The sequence below is a fragment of the Triplophysa dalaica genome, chromosome 17 (assembly GCF_015846415.1).
Source record: "Triplophysa dalaica isolate WHDGS20190420 chromosome 17, ASM1584641v1, whole genome shotgun sequence".
Classification (NCBI taxonomy): Eukaryota; Metazoa; Chordata; class Actinopteri; order Cypriniformes; family Nemacheilidae; genus Triplophysa; species Triplophysa dalaica.
The window spans coordinates 3,146,879-3,171,855 of record NC_079558.1 but is presented as its reverse complement, the minus strand read 5'-3'; the positions used below and the strand labels follow the sequence as shown (position 1 = coordinate 3,171,855).

The 24,977-nt window shown below is 42.8% G+C and overlaps 1 protein-coding gene across 3 annotated transcripts in view; it reads right to left on the bottom strand.

Moving 5' to 3' along the window:
- bahcc1b (BAH domain and coiled-coil containing 1b) overlaps positions 1 to 24,977 on the bottom strand; it is an 86,644-nt gene that overhangs the window by 23,019 nt on the left and 38,648 nt on the right. For all 3 annotated transcript variants that reach the window (XM_056770926.1, XM_056770923.1, XM_056770925.1), the window contains exons 3-11: positions 19,082 to 19,258; positions 11,649 to 11,771; positions 9,599 to 11,557; positions 8,533 to 8,647; positions 7,948 to 8,138; positions 7,650 to 7,808; positions 3,932 to 4,134; positions 2,861 to 3,191; positions 51 to 839 (exon numbers count right to left, since the gene is read on the bottom strand). In XM_056770926.1, the coding sequence (XP_056626904.1) occupies positions 51 to 839; positions 2,861 to 3,191; positions 3,932 to 4,134; positions 7,650 to 7,808; positions 7,948 to 8,138; positions 8,533 to 8,647; positions 9,599 to 11,557; positions 11,649 to 11,771; positions 19,082 to 19,258 (4,047 nt within the window). The remainder of the gene's footprint in view (positions 1 to 50; positions 840 to 2,860; positions 3,192 to 3,931; positions 4,135 to 7,649; positions 7,809 to 7,947; positions 8,139 to 8,532; positions 8,648 to 9,598; positions 11,558 to 11,648; positions 11,772 to 19,081; positions 19,259 to 24,977) is intronic.

The following is a 24,977-nucleotide window of genomic DNA, read 5'->3' as shown; positions in this document are numbered from 1 at the left end:
AGATTACAAACATTGTTAATTTTGAAAACACTCTTTTTGTTTATTCTCACCTTCATTGTCCCCCATGTCATTCCTCTGTTGTTGAGTTCGCTCCAACTCGGCCATTTCACTCAATAATTCTATGCCGTAATTAGGGGCCACGCCATTATCAGATACAGACACGGGGGGCACCATGCGGGCATCTCTTGTGGCACACAGAGCCGCTGCAATGAGCAGCTCCAAACTCCAAATGCAGCTGCCCGGGTACTGATATCCCAGCGTGGAGGGCACGGGACAGGAGGACAAGGTTGGCAAGGGATGGGCGGTCCCTGGGTCGCAGGTTAATCCACACTCATCGTCATCTGCCTTCTCTTGATCATTCTCCCGAGATCCCAAAAGCTGAGAAACCTGGACTTTGTCTTGTAGTTCCTCATTCTTCTCTTTCCAATCTTTAGCTGGAACTGGAATCTCCATTTCACTTGTTTGGGTGTTGGGAAGCATTGTTGCTGTATCTAAATGAGGGTCTGAAGGAGAATCGGGGCAAATGGAAGTTTGCGATACGGTTGCAGGTCCGCAGGTGACCCCCGACTCTCCTTCTTCCACCTGTTCTTCAGCTTGTATCACTCCGACTGATTCCTCCTTCTCTACTTCCTGTGATGTTCTGGTAGGTGAGCCCACTCCAGGGTGACAAGCAGGCTCCTCCCCTTTAGGAGAAAGCGGGAGGGGTTGAGGCGCAGGTTCAGTGGGTTCTGCTTGCTCCGCCTCCAGGTCGGCATGCTCGGCCAATTGGACTTCTTGAGGGGAGGGGCCACCTTTGTAACCCATGGTGATGGCGGGGTAAGTGTAGCCAGGAGGGAGATCTAAACAGAAAAATTGACAAATACTGATTGAGGGTTTCCATAAACTCAGATGTTGGTTAAGATTCCACAACCTTGTTTGAAATCTATTACTAACTTTAAAATTTGACTTCTGTATCATACACTAGCGGCACACAAACTAGCAAGCCATTTCCATTCATTTGATGTACACATTACAATATGACCTTGTCAGTTAAGGGGCACGGACCCCTGCTGCTGAAGTGCAGACATGGGGTGATATATACTCTCTATAGAGAAGCATTAGCGACAGTGTGTACCATTTGCTGCGTTTATCTAGTATAACTCACACGCATAATGGAGCCGGCGCCATAAAGACTATAACGCAGGCATGAGCGAATTTTCCATGAATATTGAATTATGTTCGAGTTGTTATAGATGCAGTGTGCCGCGCTGGTGAGAGAGAAAGATTGCACGTAGGAATGTTTGTGTTTAAATTAGTCTTAAAGTGAGAGTGTGAATTCAGATCGCTTTCACAGAAAGAGCGTGTGTATCTACATGATATCCGGGGTATATTGATGACAGCATGGTGTCTGAGTGTGATTGCCGAGCTAGCCCTGTCACCTCCGCAACACGTTATTGATGTTGTCCATCCGCCAGATGAATGCATATCCCTCCGCCAGCCGGCACTCAAGGACCCCTGAAGGATAAGAGAGAGGCCCTGTCTGCCGTCTTTGTGACCTCCCTACCGTTCCCTGTCTGCCTCTTTCACAGCACACAGCTCCCTACGGCATATCTTGCTCATACAAATGCATCAAAATGGATACAATTGTGCACGGATACAAACACAAAGCCAAAATCACGCGCTTGTGCTTTGATTCACATTAACGGACTGATTTTCTTTGGTGATCAAAGGGGCAAAAAGTCCTTCAAAGGATCAGTGTATCTTATCTGAGGTCTGCTATCTCGCTCTTCCTCTGACTGGCCCTGAGTCTCACAGACCAGGGGATTTTTTTCAGCCGCTATATCTCTCCCACTGCCTCTCCCCCAGGGGTTTGTGGAGCCAGGCGCTGTGGCAAGACCCTAACCTTGAGAATGAAATGAAATGTTCCAGAGTCTGTCCTATAGTCTATGTTTTCAGACTGAAATGTGAGGGCGTTGGGAGGGGTAGACATTTAGAGAAAGCACTAGTCGTTCTTTTCTTCTCTGATTGTTTCAGTGCAAATAAATATTGTCTTGATCAGTGTTTTTTTGCTTTATTTTAAGGATGTTTAGATGTTTTTTTTTACAGGAAAGGAAGAAATTTGATTTAATTAATCAAAATTGTGAAAAGTAGTAAGACTTGTCTAATTTAAGAAACATTCTCTGAAATCAATTTTTAAAAATGTTTTTCCTTCATTGCACAAAAAACATCCTGAATAAATAGCGTAATAAATTGCATAATTTATTTAGACATTTAATCTCGAGCTGTTTTAAAGATTGTTAGTTTGTTTTAATTGACCCCTGTAACATTATCCAAAAACAATGATGTCACCAAATTAAAGGGATAGTTCACCCAAAAATAAAAATTCTGTCATGAATTACCGTCTAGTTTTTCCAAACCTGTACCAATTTATGTGGTTGAACACGGAGAAAGATATTTTGACGACTTGAACCCCATTGAATATCAAAGTAGGAAAAACTTAAATTGTAGTCAAAAGTGCCCCAGAACAGAATTTCCTACATTCTTTAAAATATCTTCTTTAGTGATCAACAGAACAAGTAATTTTTCCTATTATGGTAGTCAATGGGGTCCAAGAACTGTTTGGTTATAAGCATTCTTCCAAATATCTTTCTCTTTGTTCATCAGAATATACATATTTGGAATACCTCAAAGGTGAGTAATTTTTTTTTTTGGATCGAGTGCTTTCCATAGCATATAACAAACCACAAACTTCTGAATATCTCAATTTCCACTCTGTTTTTTTTTAATCCACTTCTCATCCTCGGAATAATTTTCTAAATAAACATCATTACACAGAAAATAAACTTTAATGACTGAACACGAACTGTGCAACTTTTCTTACCAGGCTCCAGGGACTGTGGGTAGTCCTGCGGGGGCTGGCCCTCACCCCTCTTGTCCTGGGATTCGGCAGGTTTAGGCAGGTGGTGGGGGATAGCGTGGGGGCTGAGCGCCGGGGAGCGAGGAGCAGCAACGGCCGGGCTGGGCTCGGGACAGGGCGTGCTCTTGAGGTGAGTCCGCGGGGCGGGTGAGCGACAGCAGGGTGAAAGACGAGAGGTGCAGCCCCCCGGGGATGAAGGAGGTTTAGTGGAGGGGCAGACGGGCTTAGTGGGCTTGGATGTGCGGAGCTCAGACGATCCTTCAACCAAATCGATGGGGGGATCTTCAGGTTTCCTCTGCAGAAAACCAGGAAATGCATAAAAGATAAGCACAATAACTTTCTAAATATCCTACAATAATGCTGTTTTCTTGAATCATGCCATGAAAAATGTCAAGCAATGCTCCAATCGATTGCACTTTTTTAAAATATACATTGAGTTAATTTTGTATATGAAGGTGTGTCTTATGGTAAAGGGAATTTTAGTTTTCACTGAATTTAACATTTTGGTATTCACAACTAACATTGTTCCTTCTTTTCTCACCTCTAAAACACATTTATATTGAAAACGTAACCTTTCTCCAGCGCAAAGCTAGTTATGATTCATCCGTCTCCGGTTTCCCAGCACTGTTGCGTAAGGACAAGCACCTGACATGCAGTACAATGGGTGCTAATGATCTCCAGTTCACTTGCATTCTGCTCTGTGTCTCTGTATAAAAGCGCTGGGATAAAAGCTTGAATCCTGGTGTTGCCCTATATCCGCAGAGAACCTGCTCTTTCAAACTTCCGACATTAAAATGCGCTTTGAAAAGGAAAGTTGCGTGTGCTTTTGCTACAACTACTATGAATTTATGAAAGCAGGAAAAACAGGCCTTTCACAACACTTGGCGCTCTGGGTAGACCTGTTGAAAGACTGGGCTGCGGTAGAGCAATAGCCGTTGGGAAATCGGCCTGTGGGGTATGAGGAAATGCATCTAAACTGTATGTGCTGATGGTGTGTGTGCAAGTGTAATTCCAGTGTTTTCTCTTTCGTGTCACCTGTGAATGACTGTGTCTGTGCGCCAGCTCCATAGCCTGTGCCGCACGATGCTGATGCTGCTGGTGCTGATGCTGCTGCAGCGCGTAGAGTTCCTGTTGCCGTAGAAACTGGGAGCGGGAGTAGACAGCAGGATGCTGCATGTGTGAGGCGGGCCCTCGGGCTCCATAAACAGGGGGCCACAATCCCTGCTGCTCCATTACATCTACACAGAGAAAGAGTTGAGAGAGAGAAAGAGAGTGAGAGAAAAGTAGGAACAAAGGTTTTTTTTCTCTTGCCCTAAGGCGAGTCTCACTTATCGTTCTGAAGGCCTATTGATTTACGGCTATAAGGTTCTTTTGTGTCCCTCTATACTTCCACTCTTTTCTTCAAAAAGTCATCCTCCGTCCCCAGGGCAAAAACTCCCATACTCGCATTTCCACATCCCCTTCCTCATTTTTCCACAGTGGCCGAGCTCATCCAACCTATGGGCGGACGGAGAATGCAAACCCCTTCTCCTGTATGCATCGTCTGTCACTTGCACTCACCGTTTGCTCATTCATACCTCAGCGGATTAACGTAAATGGACGGTCACCAGTGAGCTAACCAGCCGGACTCGCCTGATCTCTGGCTCGCGCGCGCCGCAGTACCAGTCAGAGCAATTCAGTGCCGCTGTCTCGAAATGTCACATGAATGTGGCTTTTCTGACAAGCCCTGCCTGACAGCCTGCTGAGAGTGGGCAAGGGGGTCGATCCCCAAATGGCTCACCATAGTTTGGTTGGGTTATTATTGCACTAATAAGGGTGATGGGCGCACAGATGTTTTATCAAGGGACAAATTCTTAAGGAGAACATCGGTCATGCTGTCAGCATCTGTTGGGCATGTTCACTGATTATGCAAAATATCTCTAAAACACCTTCAGTTCCTGAATTCTTTTAAGTGATCAAAAATCGGATTTTCCAAATCAAGTGCTTGAAATCTCATGCAGACATTCATAATTTTGTTGAAGGCACTTATACTATATTGTGCTTTGTCTTCTGACTTATCTCTGTGAAATGACTACATGTTACTTTTGGATAGACCGACATTCTGATCACAAAGTCTGCGCCCATTTTTCAGCGATTTTATCTGTGTTTGCTGCACAGCGTTTTGCGGAGGCTGAAGGGGGAGAGACTGTAGAAGGATAAAGCGCAGCTGTGTAAAGCACTTAGTCTCAGCCTTGAGCCTCAGCCCACAGAAATTTCAACACAATATGTTTTTCTTTCAGCCATTGGGTTTTGCATGCTGCCGATTCCCCGCCCCTCCTTCCCTGATGTATGGCAAGGACCTTTGTTTGGGAAAGATTACTGGGACAGGGTTATGTTTCCCTAGGGAGGGATCCAGTGGATGCACTTCCCCTCTTTGTTGCAGAAAGGGGAGTGTGACGCTAAGGAGCAGAGAGCTAATTAAATTTCACAGCCAGCATGGGGAGGAGGAATGCCAAACAGAGGCTCGCAGCACCGGACAGCACAATACAGCGAAAAGCAGTGCGACGATGGGCGGTACAGCATGGATAAGTTTATTGTGGTAGAATGGTGTAAAGCAATGTACGGCGAATCAAAGCGCAATACCAAACTGTACGGACAAGATTTCGCGAGCACAGCAAGGCAACACAGTTTAAAGAGTATATAATAGCAGATTCTAACTTTGTTCGTATGGTATTGTACGACACAGCACAGAATGATGTTTTTAAACTTGATTCTTGAGTCCTTTTGTTCCTGTGTAGATCGTGCTTGCGATGTCAAGGTCATGGCTTTGATTCTCTGAGAATGCACATATTGATAAAATAAATAGCTTCCATTGTATGTTGTTTGAATAAAAGTGTTGACAAACGTATTAAATTGCAAATGCATTGTGAACACATTTTTTTCTAAAGAAAATATTGTTATCTCTAGCAAAGTGCGATAATTTATTTCGTCTCTGAAATAAATTTCCTTTTTTACGGACGTCAGGCAGTCGAAAAATGTGTTAGCATTCCCCAAATAGCTAGTTCGACATTGTTTTAGTACATTTGCATTCTGGCCCGACTTCACTTTTCACAACTTGATAAATTCCCACAATATAATGTACAGTCCTACCCTTCATGTGTTTTTCTCATTGAATATCCTGCTTCACCTTAAAATGTGACATTACGTAAATAAAACAGGCCAAAGGGGACATTTTACCGACCAAACAAAAGAACATAAAACAACAAATTGTGTCCTTAAATTGTTACTCTTCCCTGTGGCCCTCACCTCCTCAGGCTCCGTGCATTGTTACAATGGAGACGAACGCCTCGGGCCCACCTGGAATAATTTTACTGCTGTGCAAACAGTAACATATTCATACAAATTTAATCTAAACCAACAGACCCTGAAACGCACACCCACACAGTGCCTTTACATCACCAATTCTAGCGCTCGCTTATCTATCCCCCTCCCCCCTGCACACACTCAAAGTCAAATACGCAAGCTATCTACTTGAAATGATAATTTGTTTAAACAGTTTGAATAATTCCACTTTGCGCATTCAGAGTGTGCATTAGGGTCGCTTGTGAAACTGCTCCCATTAAGTCCATTCTACAATGTGCTGTAAATGCCGGCTTGGTTTAGTGAAGCGTTTCACAATAATGATTACAGAATGATACAGGGCAGAGAGGGGATGACATGGAACCGGGTATGGGGGAAGGGACACGAAACCCAGGGGGACGAAATTCAGTGTAGAATTCCAGAAGGGAACAACGGGACGGACCGACCGCCGATTAGTTACCGGAGCTGTTGTGACTTTAGGTTAAGGCCCTTTTCATACTGAGCCAATTGTGACGAAATGACACAAAAGTGTAGGGTTTTCATGAACAATTTTTTCCTAACAAAACTTATTTGGAAGTCTGGATAACTGAAAAAAAATTCTCCATAATAATTATAATAAAATACTATTAATTAGTAAATAATAATAATGATGGCTCAGAGGTTAGAGCATGGCGCTTGCAACGCCAAGGTAATGGGTTGGATCCCAGGGATTGCACATACTTAGAAACAAATGTAAAGTATAATGCGGTGTAAATAGTTTTGGATAAAAACGCCAAATGCGTAAATGTACTATATCAATTGTTTTACTAATTTATTTTGAATGAAGGCTCTTCATAAAACAGCAGTGTTCAAAACTGTCACCTTACCTTACCACAATTCACAACAAGAAGCTTATAATAATGCTTTATATGTTGAGCTGTCAGGCACGATTTGGTCAGAACTGTCATTTTACTCTAACTACATAAAGTTAAATGCAATTTTGTTTTAAATAGAGAGGGCAATATAGAGCGAAAAGTTTTGCATTGCAGCTTTAGTTAATTAAAAACAATCATCACTTATTTTTTTGCCTAAAATGTATGACAATATGTTGTACACTGATCTGAAGGAGTTTATAAAATTACTCCAATTCATTTCAAAACAGATTTTAAGCAAAAGTTGGTGTGAATTAATTTTTACACCCTGTCTACACCAGATTCGAGCGGCGCGATGCAACACGACAAATCCCTTGTTCATATGAGGTTTGTTGTGTCGTGTCGCTTCCAGTGTGGATGAAATGTTCAATTATAATGGGTTCTAATGGGTTCTATTGTCTTTTGTCGTGTCATGTTGTGTCGCGCCGCGTCTGGTGTAGACAAGGTGTTAGGGGTGCTGAAACATAAACCCCAAGACAAACAACACATGTTGTGTAATGTACCAAAGTGATGGGTGGCAGGGTGGGCTGCTGGCTCGGAAGGCAGTACCACCAGGGCAGCAGAAGGGTCCTGAGGCAGAGACAGGACTGGTTGCAAGGGGCCGGGCATAGCTGCAGAAAAGCCTGGGGTCAGGTTCTGGTGCAATGCTGCGTGACTGAGACCTAAACGGAGACAAAAAATGCTCCTGAATGATCAAAGATTTAGGTTTAGATTTCAAATTGATGTATATAATTAGACTATAAAGTGTGTTTCAATCTAGCACTATCAAAATATATGAATATACAGAAAGCATTAGCATACTATAGGAGTGTCCCATCCAGAGGGAGGGACTTCCTGTCCGAGGCATCCAGTGATGATGGGCGGGGTGGGCATGAGCAGATGGCTCAGTGCCTAATTGGCTACTGCCTGGCACAAGAAGGTGTGAGGTCAGATCTCCATGGCAGCTACTGGAGGGGTGGATTCTGGCAAACTCAACTCTGTCTTTGTTTTCCCTGAGGGGAAGCAATAAAAATGGCAAAATTTGACTCTAAGGTATTAGAAAAACAAGGCAGCACTTCAACTCTGCAGGTTGACTCAGTCAACAGGTATTGGTTCTGTTTAGTTACATTAAATATAGTGATGTATTATTTAAAAAGGTTAAATGACATCATTAGTTATGTCTAAAAGTGATACAGTAGATTAGATTAGATTAGATAGGTCTAATGCATAGGTCAGATAATTACATTTTGAAAAAATCTGTTGAAAATCTTACAGATACTACAGCAATTTAATGTAAGAGATTTTAGACATCTCATCTAAAACAAGATATCTTGTTTATCATTTTTTATCCCATGAAAAGATTCTGTAATAGGAATGTACTGTTTGTAGCGCTATGAGAAGCCAGACCTGAGGAGGATATCTCTCTCTCTGTCGAATGGAGGCAATCCAAGATGTTCCTCACACATTCTTTTCCTTTCCTCATCCACCTCCCGATCCAGCGGGTACATGGGGCGTCCAACACCTACATGTAACACAAACCAAGTCAGTACCACAATGTAACAAAAAAAGATCTATAAAAAATACAAGAGAGCTTAAGAGAACACTAAATGAATATTTAATGAGCCAAAATGGATATTTCTAATGAATACTGCTTCTCACTGCTCATCCAAAAACCCTTTTTTATTATTTTAAACCACTGTCGAACCACACACACAGTAGGATATCAATTGCAGCAAAAGACACATCTATAGCCGCAGAAAGAAATTGAGAAACCGCTCCAGTTTCGCCTTCAAACACATTTCTGAATGTATTGTGTCCATTCAGTCCAATGTTGGTTGAATTTCAACAAACAGTAAGCGTACCTAGAAATAGAAAATTCATGAAAACTAATAATAATTTAGGAATGGTCTTATATTTTTTTCTGCAGGTTCCTTTTTAAGAAATAGACCATACATAGAAATATCAGTAGACAGGGGTAATACAAATGTTGAATAGAAATTTGTCTTAGACTGAAGATTTATCTGAATACCAACTAAGAAAGCAAAATCTGTCAGGGTCTGGACACAGCCAGTTAACTGCAACTGGGCGAGAGTAAATCAGTGTTTTAAACAGGTGGTTGATTATTGTCCTCCAACATACAAGGCAAACTTGGCACATGCTCAGCTGAACAGATACTGTACATCATGGCCTACTGAAGATATAAGAGCAACTTTGCAGTCTCTTTAACACCTAAGACACCCAATCTGGCAAGTGTAAGCCTTTAAAACATCAAAAGAGATCTCGGTGTGATTTGGAATAACAACCAAAAGAATCTCATTGGATATTATTTGTAAAATCACAGAGCTTTAACACATTAATTTTCAAGAAGTTTTTCAACATTATCCAGTAAACTCACAAACTATATATAGCTTGATGGAACACACAGTCACACACACACACACATACACCAGACCTCCCGCTGGTAGTCGCTTACCCTTCATGCTGGGCATCACTCTGGTATGGTGGCTATGGGTGGGATGCCCGTCTGGCGGGCGGCACAGGGGCTCTCTCTGCCTGGCAACGGCCACTGCTATCCCCACAGGGGGTTGCCGCACCTCTCCCTCCCCCTGAGCCTCCCCTGATTCCTTCCCCACCCGCTCCGAGCGTTCGCTCTCCCCAGATGACGAGGATCTCCTGGGGGGCAGGGTCTGCTTCGCCTCCTGTAGAGCACAGCTCGAACTGTTTCCACTTTTTTCATTTCTCTCGTTCCTCTCGCTTCTCTCCCCACTTACTACCCTCTGCTTGAGGCAGCCCAGGCCACCAAAGGGGCTCTTTTGAGAGAATAGCAACGGTTGCTGGGTGCTGTACTTCATCAGGCTCCTCATTGCATTGCTTTCAGGTCCTTGAGGGCCCAAAGTGGCATCCTGTGGTGCCGTAAGAGGTTCCCCTTGAGAATTACGTGAGCTAGCACCCGGAGAGTCTTCATCCGACCGAGTCCCCTGGTGTCCCCAGGAGGGATGAGTGTCAGTCTGATGCCCGCTCCATTTCTCCATTTCCACCTTCCTCTTCTCTTGTGAACCGTTGCTAGTCTCCAGACCCTGTCCTCCGGTGCTAGCCCTGTTTCCGTGTTGCTGATGACGTATCCGAGCAACTCTCTGACCGTTTCTCTGAAGAGTGCACTCACTCTCAGCTCCATTTTTATTTTCAGATGATGCTCTGTTTGATGGACCTGAGTGGGAACAGTCCCGGAAAGGTGGGGTGCTGGCATATATGCTGCTCTTAGTTTGGTGGCCACCCTTCGTTCCTTGTGGCAGAGACGGCCGGAAGGCATCAGATTCGCCACTGCTGTCCAAGCTACATGAACGAGACGAGTGGGAATGCTGATTGTGACTGTGCTGAACCTCGTGTGTGCGGGAATGAGGGCCCGGGGGCCAGTCTGGGCCTTTGTCTGCCTTGCCATATGCGTGTGGCTCTTGGGAGGATTTTCTTTGGCAGCTACTTGGAGGCGGCAGTAAGGGAGGCGCAGGAGGAACTGCTCGGCTCCTCTCTGGAGTTTTGGTTTCCTTCCCTATACTTCCTCCAATCCCACCTCCTACACCTCGACAATGAGAGTTTCCCAGCTGAAACGGTCCACTAGTTTTGTTCCCCAATGGCCCCACTGAGGGAACAAAGGTGGGCCCTGTAACCTCTGAATCCCTGCCTGCTCCATGAGCCAGCCTCTTTTCCTGAGCAGTGGGCATGGTTAGTGGAGCAGGGGGTGGTGGGCAGAAGAGATCTGGATGGTGATGATGCGGATGGTGATGATGTGGATGAGTTGGGTGCAGCCAGGACCCACCCACAGCAGAGCTTAGGCCCAAGGGAGGGTGCATTGAATAGGATACTGGGTGGGCATGGCCCAGCATGGCACTGTGCCGAAGACAGTCTGAAGGTGGCTCACTAATTCGCATCTCTCCGCTTACCCCCTCCTTACAACAGTGACCGTCTCCGCCTGGTTGCCGGCCAGTTCCCAGACCTGAGGCCCCTGGCCCCACACAACTGGGTAGGGAGCCCCTAGCTGTCGCCCTTTGGTCAGAACTGTTTTGGGTCTTCGTGCTAAGCAAGCAGGAGCTAAGGTGCTTGTGATCGTTTTTGTTCCGGAACTCCTCTTCTAGTCCTGGGTGTTGATGCGGATGGTGATGGTGGTGGTGGTGAAGGGTAGTTGGCGGTGGACCATGGTGCTGCCGATCCTGCTTAGAATCTTGTTTACCCTTGTCTTTTTCTTTTCCTCCGGGTGCTTGTCTTCGCTCCGCTACACCCGTCTCTTTGGAGCCCTTCTGGGATGCTGAACTCCCAGATTCCCTCTCTCGGCTGCAGGAATCTAGAGGGTGGGTGGGGGCCGTTCGAGATAGGGGTGGGAGGGTGTGATTGGCGGAGAGAAGGTGGGGCTGCGAGGGAAGACTTCGTAGAAATAAATCTTAAATCAAGGAAAAAATAATTTAGGTTATTCAACTTGATGATGTAGGTAGTGTATGTTCACTGTTTCATGTAAGTTGAACAAAACTCACCTTTCTGAGTGTCATAGAAACGGTGTTGTCCATAGAGTACACCGCTGTTGCCATGGTGATCAAGGGGACTCATGGGTAGGAAGGTGGGGGCTAGACTCCCTGAAAAGCGGGGATACCCTGGGGCTGAGAGAGAGAGAATGGAAAAGGGAGAGGGAAACATTGTCAGGATAAACAAATGTAACAAAAGAAAGTGACAGTTTTGGCCTTTTGCTGAGCTTTGGCTGGACGCATACTCATGAAGCCCTACAGCAAGGCACAACCTTTCCCAGAAACCCCTGCACAAACAACTAAGTTCAGTTCTTTACTCAAAATTTATGAGTACCTCAACTAAACAACAGTTTTATAGCTCCTGTTTTTTTATATATTTCAAAAATGCTGACTAAGGTTCCGCAGTACTGTTGGTCATACTTAGTGGTAGGGATTTAAAGAAAGCCCTAAATAAAGATAAAAGACTTTCAAAAATAAAATACTTTAACAGGTATAAACTATCAACAGAGGCACACACAAACACCCATGCAATACATTCTTTTAGAACTGCCTTGTACACGCTGACTCCGTGGGTTCAGAGGAGGAATAAATGTCCGCTCTGCTTGACTCTGTATCTTCAAGGACATTCAACTGTGTCCTGGGATTGTCGAAGCTGCAGTGGGGTGAATTTATTTGTAAACTAAGCACATGACTGAAACCCAACCACAGAGTAGCAGAGGTCAATGGGTAGGCAGACAAGGGTCATGCTCTTAAGCTGCGCACAACACACAGCGATTATACCCATCTGCAGTGTGTGTATGTGAGCAAGTTTCAAGAAGATTTTTTTCTCTGCCTAAGTATTCTTGTGTCTTCGGCCAATGTAAGTTCCTGTGTTCAGACATGTACTTGCTTTGAGACGTTTTGAGAGTGTTCTTGCATACTGTTTAATTGGTTGCAGTTAAAAGTTTAACGGTCTGGGGCCAAAGTAAACAGAAGTCCATAATGCTCATCCTTAGCATTCCACAGAGCTATTGTCCCAAAGCCTTCAAAACACACACATATTGTCATGACCTCTGTTAGCCCTAACACAACACAATGGAAAACTGTGGATGACGACAGGCAAACATGTCTCTCCAAATTCAAAAATGTTCAACAACGCTGCCTTAGTGTTTATTATTTGGATACTATTGAACTAATGTCTTCCATCAGGTTTCTTAACAATCAAGATTCCTAACAGCAATATTTCACTGGTCTTAAATCTTGGCCACTATTTGTATCCTTAAAGGGATGGTTCACCCAAAAATGTCGCCACCATGTCATCCCAAACCTGTATGACTTTTTCTTCTGCAGATCACAAAATAATATATTAAGAGAAATGTTGGTTCCCAAACAACATGGGAACACATTGACTTCCATTGTATGGACGCAAAACCTCTTAGACATTTATCATAATATCCTCTATCGTCCTCCTCAGAAGAAAGATTGGTATACAACAAAGGTGAATACAGAATCTTGATTGTTGGATGAACTATCCCTCCAAAGGATGGAATTAAGTAAACACAGTCTCTCTGAACTTTAAGAATTGCATTAAGAAACATTAGAGGGCACAAACTGAATCTTTACATGATATCAATAAGAAGCGAGAGGGTAAGAGTGAGAAACACACGAGCGGTGTGTGATAGCGACGGAGCGTATCATTTCGAGAGGCAGATTATGAGAGACAGACAGTAAATGTCTGCGTAGGTGCATTTGTGAGTGTGTCTGAAAAAGAAAGCAAGAGACAGGGTGAGAGAGACAAAGGATGAGGGAAGGAGATCTCCCCCACTCTCTGCCTCTCCTACTAATTGACACCAGTGGAGCACCCTGCTGACAGTGACATCACAGGGGAGTCCAGATGTGTAATATCAGGCCTTCTGGCTGCACCTGTTTCCAACCGCCGCAGAATTCCAATTTCATCGACGCACACACTCGTGCAGTTGCAAAAAGATGCACGCATTCACAGTGAACACACACTAACGCAAGAGGCAGCGAGAGAGGAAAAAACAAAGTCAGCACATAGTCATTGATAAACATGCATACGTGTATGTATGTGTGGATAGGTGAAAAAGGTATGGCAAGATGTTGAAATCAGACGAGAAGAAACGAGGTAAGGTGATAGAAAAGGAGAAAAGATGATGTAGGAAGCAAAAGGAGACAAGGTGAGATGAAGGGACAGGAAGATGAGACTAGATAAGGTAAACAATTTGTAAAATGTATCCTTCCACAATTAATTTAAAAGCCAACAATTTAATCAAAGCAAAACAGTTAACGATAGAAAAGGTTTTACGGTGTACTCTGTCCCTGGACACCCCATACAACAATCAAACACACAAAGCGATAGAGCAAAAACATAATGAAAGAATGAAAACTGTATTCATCAAAAAGAAAAATGATAGAGCAACAGGTCTTAAGAGTGCCAGACCAAACTGGATTCGAGGTAAGAAGCCAAGACACTGTTTTTGTTAGAAAGATTGAGAAGCTGTGAGGACAGGTGGAGAATGTTGGACTGCGTCCAAACAAAGTCAAAGAGAAGCTGCGGCTGTGTGTGTGTCTGTGTGTGAATGAGAGAAAGACCAAACAGAGTCACTTAGACATCCTATTCAACCACACACAAACACACAAGCTTTACACTAATGTTTGCTTTAAGCAGGATATTTTACTTACGTATGTGAGAAATTATTTGATTATCTAATGACGATCTACTATCCTTCTCTTTCTAACCTACATGTACAACATTTCAAAGCATCAATACAAAAAAAAAATTTGTGTTGAATGTTAATAATGGCTCTAATCTTTAAGCAGTTTTGTGATGTTATTCTAGACCAGCTCCACTGTTACAATCATATAGCTTTACATTAAAGGCACAATACAACCTCAGATCACAGACCAGTTTGCATGACAAACTTAGTACAAACCCCACTGCACATCTCACGTCCTACTGTAAGACAATGGACTCGCACAGCGAGAGAAATGCACTCTGTTTCAATAACATATAGACAAAGATTCATGACGATACAAGAAAAGGGAGAGAGGGAGTATTGCTTGAATCTGTGGCTTTATATCTGTTCATTATTAAAATAATAAAAATAATTTGAATAATAGTCTTTATCCATTTTTTTTACCTTTTATTCTTTATATCATACTGTAGAGTCGCAATATCAAATTTTTATTAGTCAACTATTGTGGCCAAAATAATTGAAAATAAAGAAATTATTGCAATATATACTGATGATTTTTTTTTTTATTAATCGTACCCCAAATATAAGTGGGATGAAGTGATGAAGTAAGGAATGAAGAGAGAGAGTTTGTAACCACTGTGGGTCATATGGCAAAAATGTTAAACAGGTGTAATACCAACAGTGAAATATTAACCTAATTATTTATCATAAGTATAATATTAACATGATATTTATAATCACAATTAATGATATAATTTATTGTCAATTGCGTTGCCGTCTACTACTATTTATAGTTTTATATGTTAGCACCTAATTTGCTACATTTGCACTATTGACATTTTTATCGTACATATTTTGCACTGCTTTAGCAATAAAATTACAAATTTGTCATGCCAGTAAAGAACACAAAGATATAGCTGAAATTAATAAGGGAGTACAATATAAAAAGAAAACAGCGGCGACTTAAACGTGCCCATATAACTCTCTAATTGAAGCGAAGCGCCGGAATGAATCTGGCAGACGGAGGGAGGAGAGAACAGAACACAGAGGGTGAAGAGAGGGAGGAGATCTTGTCAGCTCTGTTAATTGCGAGGTGTGCTGAATCAACGGCAGCAGAATGCGGCCACCGTGACGGCAAAAAAGAACAAAGCAATAAGCCATGAGAGGCTGCTTCGCTACGCACCGAAGAACAACCCTTATCTGTGCTAAAAATCACTGTACGCAAGGCCTCAAGTGCCTTATTGCTTTTATAAAATGCCTGCGAAAGCAATACGATATAACACGCTTGTGTTCAATAAAATGAATGTTTATTTAAAATAATAACAGGAACAATAATTTCAACATCGAGTAATATAGAAATGCAGCAACTTGGCACATTGATATAGAATGTGCGGTCCGTCTCACGTGCATTTTTATAATATTGAAAGTTACTCATCTAGTCAGGCAATACAAAAAAAATATAGATACAATACATGTTCTATGGTGTGACACAGCAAAAATGTACAAAATAAACCGTTAATAATTAATGATTCATATTTATACCACTAATATAAAAAGCATAAGAGATATTTATATTCATTGTTAGTATGTCACACCATAAGACAGATTTAAAGTTTATTTGTAATACTGTGTGTATATATATATATACTATGCATTGTATAGATATACAGTACATAGGTATATAAAAAAATAAAGGAAAAAGATGGATAAAGATAATGAGAGATAATGGCTTATCGATTATCAATAGTACGAGAAAGTAAGAAACATCAAAGGAGCAAATGAGGAAGGGTTTGAAAAAGGGGCCAGACGGAGGTAAAGAATAAAGAGGGGTGAAAAAAGTAATATTGAGTAAGAGTGGTCTAGAACATCAAGGGGAGAGGGGTCGAGTATTAAAGGAGTGAGAGATAAAAGAAAGATCGAGAGCATATAAGAGAGAGAGAGAGAGTGTGTGTGTGTGTGTCGGATGGCAAATCTGTTTGTTGGCTGGGTTCCAGACACTGGAGTTTGGCCAACTGGCAGCTTGCCGACTGGGGCTTCCTGGATTCAGTCCCTAAAAACAATCATTTGGACAAAGTGTGTGTGTGCGAGAGAGAGCACGAACATATATTTGAGCGGGTGTACATGAGCTACTGTAACCAATTATTTTCCTCTTACGCTCTCATTTATTATGAAATATACAAACTGTCTCCTTGTCTTTTCCCAGGCTAAACACAGTCTCTCCACACACACACTAATAGTCACTTCATGCAACGTGCCAAGCCAAGCCTGGCTTCCTCCACCAGCTGGGACTTCAAAGGTGATCCCCTCTCTGTTGCTCTGAGCCAACTCTCTCTCTTTATGTCTCTCTTTCTAGCTCTCGCTCAGACTGAGCGCTCAGACCTACCTCCAACATCTACACGCACTCGGAGTATAAACTCGTAGTGCCTTCGAAGACTGACTTCACTTCTACCAGCTCCAGGCGTTTTACATCAACACCCGACGAAACGCTCAGTTGTGTGCTTAATGTCTCACACAACACTTGTTTAGAGAATTTAGTGGGCGCAGATGCGTACGAGTGTGTGTATGTGAAAGGGAGAGAGATTGAGAGAGAGAATAAACATGAGCATCCTCCGGTCAGGCACAATCAAAACCTGATGTTCCTTGGAGAGCTCACACAGATGGGGAAACAGGTGTCCAGTTTGCTTTCAACTTGTACAACCAAAGCATAACTCTAGTTTTACAGGAAATCATTAACAGAAAGACAAAGAAGAGCTTTATTTATTTTAAACAACCTTAACACACACTGACAGGAATTAGAATTCAATTTTGTTACCAATGCCTTTTATCTAAAGCCAGCTTTTTTGTTGTTGTGGGAAACGCACTGATGTTCAAGCTGTAGTTCATTGCCGTTCTTGTATAACATGGGAAATAACATTAAACTTCATATCTTTCTTTATGAAAAACGCACAAAATCTTTCTCACAAACACAGACAGTGCTGGCTAAGTTGTCTCTGACAGGGCGGATGGATGCAGTTATCTGGCTATCAGTTCGTCTAAGCCAGCGTGTGCCTCATCGTTGCCCTATTTCTATGTCTACAAACACACCCATTTACACACACACCTGACCGGGGGAGATAAAGCAGGCACTGAAAAGCGGTCCCTGACCACAAACTGTTCATAGCCAAAAGAGGAGCCGAGGGGCCAACAGGCAGTGAGGACACACACACCAACGCGCTCGACAGGTTCCGGAAGCTAGCACCTCCCTGTGGTGATGCGTCTAACCCTCTGCATCTCCCAGTTAAACCGCATGCACGTACCCACAAAAATACACACACACAGATGCACACCCTGTGTGTGAGTGTCAGTTGTCTGGGCAGGAAGTAGACCGTTGCAGATGGGTTTAACCGTAAGGGTCACGAGACCCGTGGCTCTGGGTGAGGAAACCCCACTTCATCCCCCGAAAAACAGAGGATGCTAATGTTGAGCGTGCATGCGCTGAGGTCTCGCATCGCGACCAGTGATATCCCATCACAAAGACATTCCACGTTTCCTTTTTTAGTTCGTAAGGTAATTTACTAAATTGCCAACAGACATTACCACACCACCCTCATAAAGTTAATAAATATGAATTAACAATTTCCCCGGACCACACAGGAGATCCTGCTGCATCCAATCAACTCAAGCTTTTCTCCCCTGTCCTCCCCTCCTTCACCCCCCGGCCTAATGGGTCAGGTGGGGCGTCACATCATCGGTTACTGGACCGTCTCCCGGGGAACGGGGTCGGGGTAATTGCATGGTTCGTTTTGATGACACGCTTTTTATGCAAATGTGGCGAGGAGCGCGGGGACATGGCTGGAGGGAAACGGAGCCGTCCAATCGGCTGCTCCGGGGGGGCTGAGCACAATTAAAGACTGATTTCGATAATGAGCTCTTATCATCACGATGGGGCCATTTGCATCATTATAGACACATTCTATTATTAATATTATTGTTATTATTATTTTTATAGTGACAATCAGGACCATCATCATTAAAGCTATGATTATTATTATTGTTTCAGAAATGTTGGTGGTTTATGTAAAGCACAGTAGAGTTATCCGCTAGGTCGACTCTGTATTTCGCTCTCTCTCTCCGTCTCTCGCGCGCAGATTTGTTCAGTCATTCGGTTACAGTAGAGCTCAGTGCCAGCAGTAACACCACTGTGTTCACTGCCAACCACAATTACTGTTCCATTTTGCCAGCTGCCAAGAGCTTCGCAGATACAGAGCACTTAACCCGCACTGATACACACACACAAACATACAGACACTTGTGAAAATACCGATACCAAGTGCTCAGCTATTCAGAAAGAATAGACGTGGACACACAAACTTAGGACATAAACATTTATATCAAGATCTATAAACCTTCTGAGAACCTATTACACATTTATGTGCAGCCTATAGATTAAAATATAAGCACACAAGGTGAAAAACGCAATCACGCTCGTATTTCACAAAGCCGGAAATGTGTGAAATGTAAACAGTGGAGTGACTGATGTGCACTGCAGATATGAAAAATGCAGCACACCAATAAAGCAAAGAACATTGCGTTGTGAATATGTGCATGTAAGTTACTTAAAGTATGCTGGGAATGTGGTACATAAAATGAAAATGACATTGTATTGAAGGCACAGTACAGTCCAAAACCCTTGAAAAGATGAATCCATCCGACCTTATGTACATGGGAAAACAGGAACGAACACATTGTACACAGGAAGAAAGGACTCACCTTCATGTGAGTGGGCAAACCAGATCTGTGATGGGGCCGTGGAATGGGGTCCTGTCCGATAGGGCGGAGAAGAGGGGGATGATGGGGGTCCGTTGGGGTGGGAGGGAGGAGAACCCAAACTGCTGGCCAGAAATGTACCCATGAAGGAGGCAGGGGAGTTCCCTATAAGTCCACTGCCTGAGAAAAAGAAAACACTTCGGTTAAATAAAGGACAAATCATCAAAATGACCAAATGATTGAATTTAAAAAAAAACTAAGAAGTGGAATCCAACAGTCAACTATTCTAAAGAGGCATTAAATGAGGGTTTGATCAATGCTTGTGATTTTGTACCCACAGTTATCATATCTCAAAAAATGATTCAGACAAAATTAGACAGAAATAGACTGCAATTGCGGGAAAAGACTAAATGAATTATCAAAGCAGAATTATAAGACAGAGAGAAAGAGAGAGATACAGAATAAAAAAGTGGGGGCATGAGACATGGAAGAGTGAAAATAAAGTTTTTGAACATCTAAGTGTGCAGCCTGTTCTAAGACACGGCTCCCATAATTAAGTCTCTGTGATCTTTCTGGTGTAGTCTCTCAACCCTTCTTTCTCTCTCTCCACACACACACACTTTGCAACAAGACCTACAAAATAAAATAAGTCACAGGCTGTATTAATACACCCTCATCCAAACAGTCATCCATGTTCGATATGGAGAAGAGAACAACCCTCAGAAAACAAACAAACAAAAATTCTACAAATATACATTCAACCTGACAAGAGTTAAACAATATCACGCATGCACAGTACATACATACAAGCATATGGACCGTCATTAAATATCTGCACACGTCATTTACCAATTGTTTCCCCACCAACAAAAGAAACGCAACAAATTTGCAACGCTCCAATAAATTTGATTAACCTGAATGCTACAGAGGAATGGCTTTAATAAACTTCAGTCAATATAATTTAAATATGAGGTAATCACCGAACACTATTTGCACATGCTGCAGCATATAATAATCAAATCTGTCTATTAAACGGAGTTCAATAGACCTTAAGATGTCAATGTACCATCTGAATAAAATGTACAAGATTAACAACACACTGTGAATTCTTTGCTGATGAAAAAACACCACGCACTGTTGTTAGTTTCGGCGCGTGCGGCTGCGGTTTCCTGTGTGTCTCCTCCGACAAAGACCCTGCCCTTGTGTCCCTGAAACAACCGCCAATTAAACATCGAGGTGAAGGCGAGTGTGGTTTCATTTCCTAAACTGATAAAAGTTAATTAACGTGGGTGAAAAGGATGAGGTTAAGGAATACGTTTATGGGTGTGAAATTACTAAATGACTGTTCTTACAAGATAAACAGAGCACCAGGCCACAACTCGAGCCCCGGGATAAACCCCAACTACTGAGGAGGGCGGAAAAACGTTGAGAAACGGCAGAATTAAAGGTTTGAAAAGACGTTAGGACGCCGGTGCCTGGGTGGATTCTGCGTTCCTTGGGATGACAACCGAAGAGACATTTAATCTTTCATCCACTCACTCGTTCCCCTTAGAGTGACGGATGAAAGTAGCCTTTTGAGCTATGAACAGTTCCTTCTATCATGGAACGATTTAATTCAAACAACAGTGTAATAATTCCCACAGTGTTATTCCTAGCACACATTACTACTGTCGTTCCTCCCTGTCTCTGCCACCTTCCCACAGGCTCAAATACTGAAATAAAAGTCCTGTTTTGTTCAAAAGTCACTGTTCGGTGATGCATTGTGGGTGTTCTCTTCCCAATTCTGAACCCATACAAGCAAAAAAAGGTTGGATTCTAGTTTATTGCACACAATATGAACAATATAACTGTGATGTCAAGCAACGTTCATAAAATTAAAGCTGAAATCGGTAACTTCTTGTGGTGAAAATCGAACAAAAATGTATTGTTAAGCAAGTGAAGATAAGCATGTATAGTACCGTGCAATTTAAGTTTCAAACAGAGATGGCAACACAGAGAGAAAAGTAACAGATTTTAGCTTTAAAGGGGTAGTTCACACAAGAATATTTGTTTCCTTTTAACCGTTTGTTCACCATCATGTCTTTCAACACCCGTAAGTGCCTCTCTCAACTGTGAAACACAAAATATAACATTTTGGGAAATGTCTTGGGGTTGTTTTGTCCATCCAATGAAAGTCAATGGGGTCCAATGTGTTTGGATACCAACATTCTTCAAAATATATTGTTTGTGTTCTGCGGAAGAAAGAAAGTCTTATAGGTTTGGAATGATATGAGCGTGGGTAAATGATCAAATAATTTACATTTTTGAGTGAACAGACAGAACTATTCACTTGTTTTGGTTTCCATCTGTTTCCATCTATTTCCACACATGAATTCAGTTTACTATTGTGCAATCACCAAATTCAGATTTACTTAAAAACAGAGAACTGCAGTTGATCACTTCACATGCCCATCATGCGCTCTCTCACAGTCCAAGAGGGCGGTTCTTGGCCGAAACGAGCTGCGAAGTGAACCAGACTACGCCGCAAGTCAAAAGTCTGGCTACGATCCCCAGCCGTACACAGCCTTCTCCTCTAAAGCACATAAAAGCCCTCTCTCCTCCTCTACGCCCTCCGCCAACTTCCCTTTAATGAAACGTTTCCTCTTGTTTGCTTTTCTTTATTGACTTTTTTCTCTCTTTCTTCCTCCGTCTCGAGCGCGCCGGTGGGCCGAGCATCAGCTGCAAAGGGTGAAATTATTGCCTGCGCTCTTCCTACCGAGCCCCCCTCCCTCCACTATCTCTAATAAACCAAACTGGAGAAATGAAACGCTGTTGATCCTGGAAAGAAGGGGTGAGGTTAGGAAAGGAAAGGATGGCAGGAGGTCTAGAGACTATCCCCACAAAAAGACACAGAGATGCCAAAGAAAGCTAACGGTTAGTGCATGCCGTGGGGCGACACGCTGATACCGGGGAACCCCAGTCGCTATAAAGAAGTAATTACGTGCGATATAAAGAATGATGCGGTTTCGTCAGACGGATCCCCAAAGGGAACGTGTTTATTTACATCCGCGGCGGGAAACACGCCTGAACGGGAGAGAGAGTGACTCTTGTGCGAGCGCTTAAGGAAATCGGGTCATGTGCATACTAATCGCCCGGTTTCAGGCTCAGAGCGACATTAATCCAATTAAGGAATTAAAAGAAAGAATCCAGAAGAGTGGGATTCCCGAGTGTGTTTGCCACACGTGCGCAAACACACTCACACAGAACTGCCAATTGCACAAGTGCATGTTCAGCCTTGTCATCAGATGAGAGTCCCCCAGCGCTGCACTTCATCTGAACGCATGTGAATGAAAGAGAGAGACAGAGGGGTTTAAGGGGGAAGAAAGTCACGTCAGAGGTTTGGATTATGTGTTACTTGTTTAAGTTCAGTCTAACAGAGGTCCAAATGAAGTGCAATCCATCAGCACCAAGAACAGCTCTAGGTTCTTATGGGTCTGTGTGTGTGTACATTAGAACAGATGTCTCTCTATCGCTCTCTCTCTCTCTCCACCGGAGGATGTTTATGTCTGCCAGCAGTGAGTACTCGGTCCCAAAGACAGAGATAACACAAGTGCTCCTCCAGCCTCAGCGGAGAAAGTAACGGTTACACGAACAGATTGAGAGAAACATAGTGTGTGTGTGTTTGCTTTGGCCAGTCAGTGAAGGGTTAGTTCATCCGAAATGAAAATTCTTTCATCATTTATTCACCCTCATGTCATTCCAAACCTGTATGCCTTTCTTTCTTCTGCAGAACACAAAAGAAGATACTTTGAAGAAAGTGGTATCAAACAACACTGGACCCCATTGACTCCCAATGTATGACACAAAACCAGTGTGACATTTCTCAAGATATCTTCTTTCGTGTTCCACATACAAAAACCGGACACTGAACCTACACAAGGGCAAAAATTGATGAAAGAATCATTATTTTTAAGTAAATTACCCCTTGAGGTGGCTGCACCTACGAGAATGAAAAAAGAGGGCGTGGTTCAGAATACATTCTTCTGATTGGACAAAATGTTTATGGTCCCAAGCAAAGCACTTCCGACATAACTGTTCATCTTCAATATTTCATGTCCGCTGATGCACATCCAGCTCACCATTCTTGCATAATAAACCAAAAGGATAAAAAGCGTACATTATTTCGTACTAAATATTAATCCCATTTACACAGTTGCATCAACATACCGTGTGTGAGAAACACGAACAGTAAGTAGACTTCACTACAAAGTGAAAAAATGACAAATTCAAAACTCCATCTTTCATCACACCATGCGTTCCCACACACACAAACACACATTACAGCGACATCAGCACGAGAGCTGGAATATGTCATAGATCACGGCGCGAGTGGAGGATGGGCGTGAGAGACTTCATATTAAGGGTTTCATCAGGGGAGTAGTTACCGCACATGTGTGTGCGGCAGGGGAGTCTGAGACTGTTTACACAGCTGGGTGCCACGCTCTCGCACAACCCCACGTATCGCTGTCCCCCAAAACATGTGCCACTCCAAGAGCAGAAAACCCCAATATTTTCTCTCTTCATAGTCATAATAAATAGCCTTTGGGAGGGAAAAGGGGGAGCTGCAGAAACAACACACTTTTCTCACTGCATGTTTGTTTTGTGTCTCTGCTCCTTGAGTCAGAGTAAAAACGCCCTTTTGGGATTCTGCCGTACGAGAGGATATTTTCGAAGCCTCACGGTTTTGGCCCGATCCACTGTGTCAGTGAGTCTAAACCAACACGGGACTATTTAGGGTAATCCACATGTAAAAGTAGCATTAGTCATTAATCATTTCTGTTTCCAAACACGCAGAAACGGCAGAGACAGGAAGGATTTAAATGAACGTGGCATTGAATGTACAACGCCGCTCCCGCTGGAGGTCTGTCCCCTGGTTGCGCTCTAAGATTACATCCGTCAGCGTGCCGTTGGAAGGCTTTTTGGCCAGGTGTTACAAGTGCGGCGTGTATAATGAGCCTGGATTTCTGAAGAGTTTTACACATCCAAAATTGTTTTTCTGTTCCAGTTTGAGCCTTAAAGGGATATGTCACCCAAAATCGGTAATCATGTACCACCCTCCCATGCACCATTTACATCATTGTGTGCAAAAGCAAATCATCAACATACTCGAAAAGAAAAAAATCTGCATGTTCTACCCAAAAAAATTGTCATATGTGTTCAGATGGAAAATGAAACGAGGCAAGTAATGGCTAATTTATGTGAATTCATACCAAGTGAATTGTACAAAAACATATGATAACTAGAAACACACCTACAAGATATGCCACAAAATTCTCCTGTTTTTTACAATTTGGAACACGACAGTAAATAAGGACCAAAAAAATAAGGACCAAATCTTAAAAAGCTGCTGTAAATGAGCTGCTGTAAAGGAATTGTCACTCTGTAAAATGTGCCAACAAATTTTGTAAAAATTGCCAGTTTAGAAATTTAAAACCAGCAGGAATAAAGATAAAGAGTACTGAAGAATTACACGGAAGAAAAGCAAAGGCCCAAAGATGTCCGACAGCCAGGTCTGTGGCTCGGCGTGTTTGTGTAGGCATGGACGGCACAGCTGACGGGAACAACGGAGCATCGTTTGCTGGACAGTAAAAGTGCATCGTGCATGTAAAGAAATAGAACAGCACACCACCCAAAGAGAAAATGAAAACACTGACGGATAGTCTGAAAGCAGCACCATGAAGTGAAGTGAGAAATGCACGTTTTTTTTAAAACAAAGAATAAGCTATAAAACACACTCTATGCCAGTATGTGACGCAGCTACACATCACTGCATGTAGAAATGTGTACATAGGCTATTTTTAAACCAACATGTCGCATTCTCAATATTGATGGAAGGGGCTTCCACGGTCTGCTTCTAAAG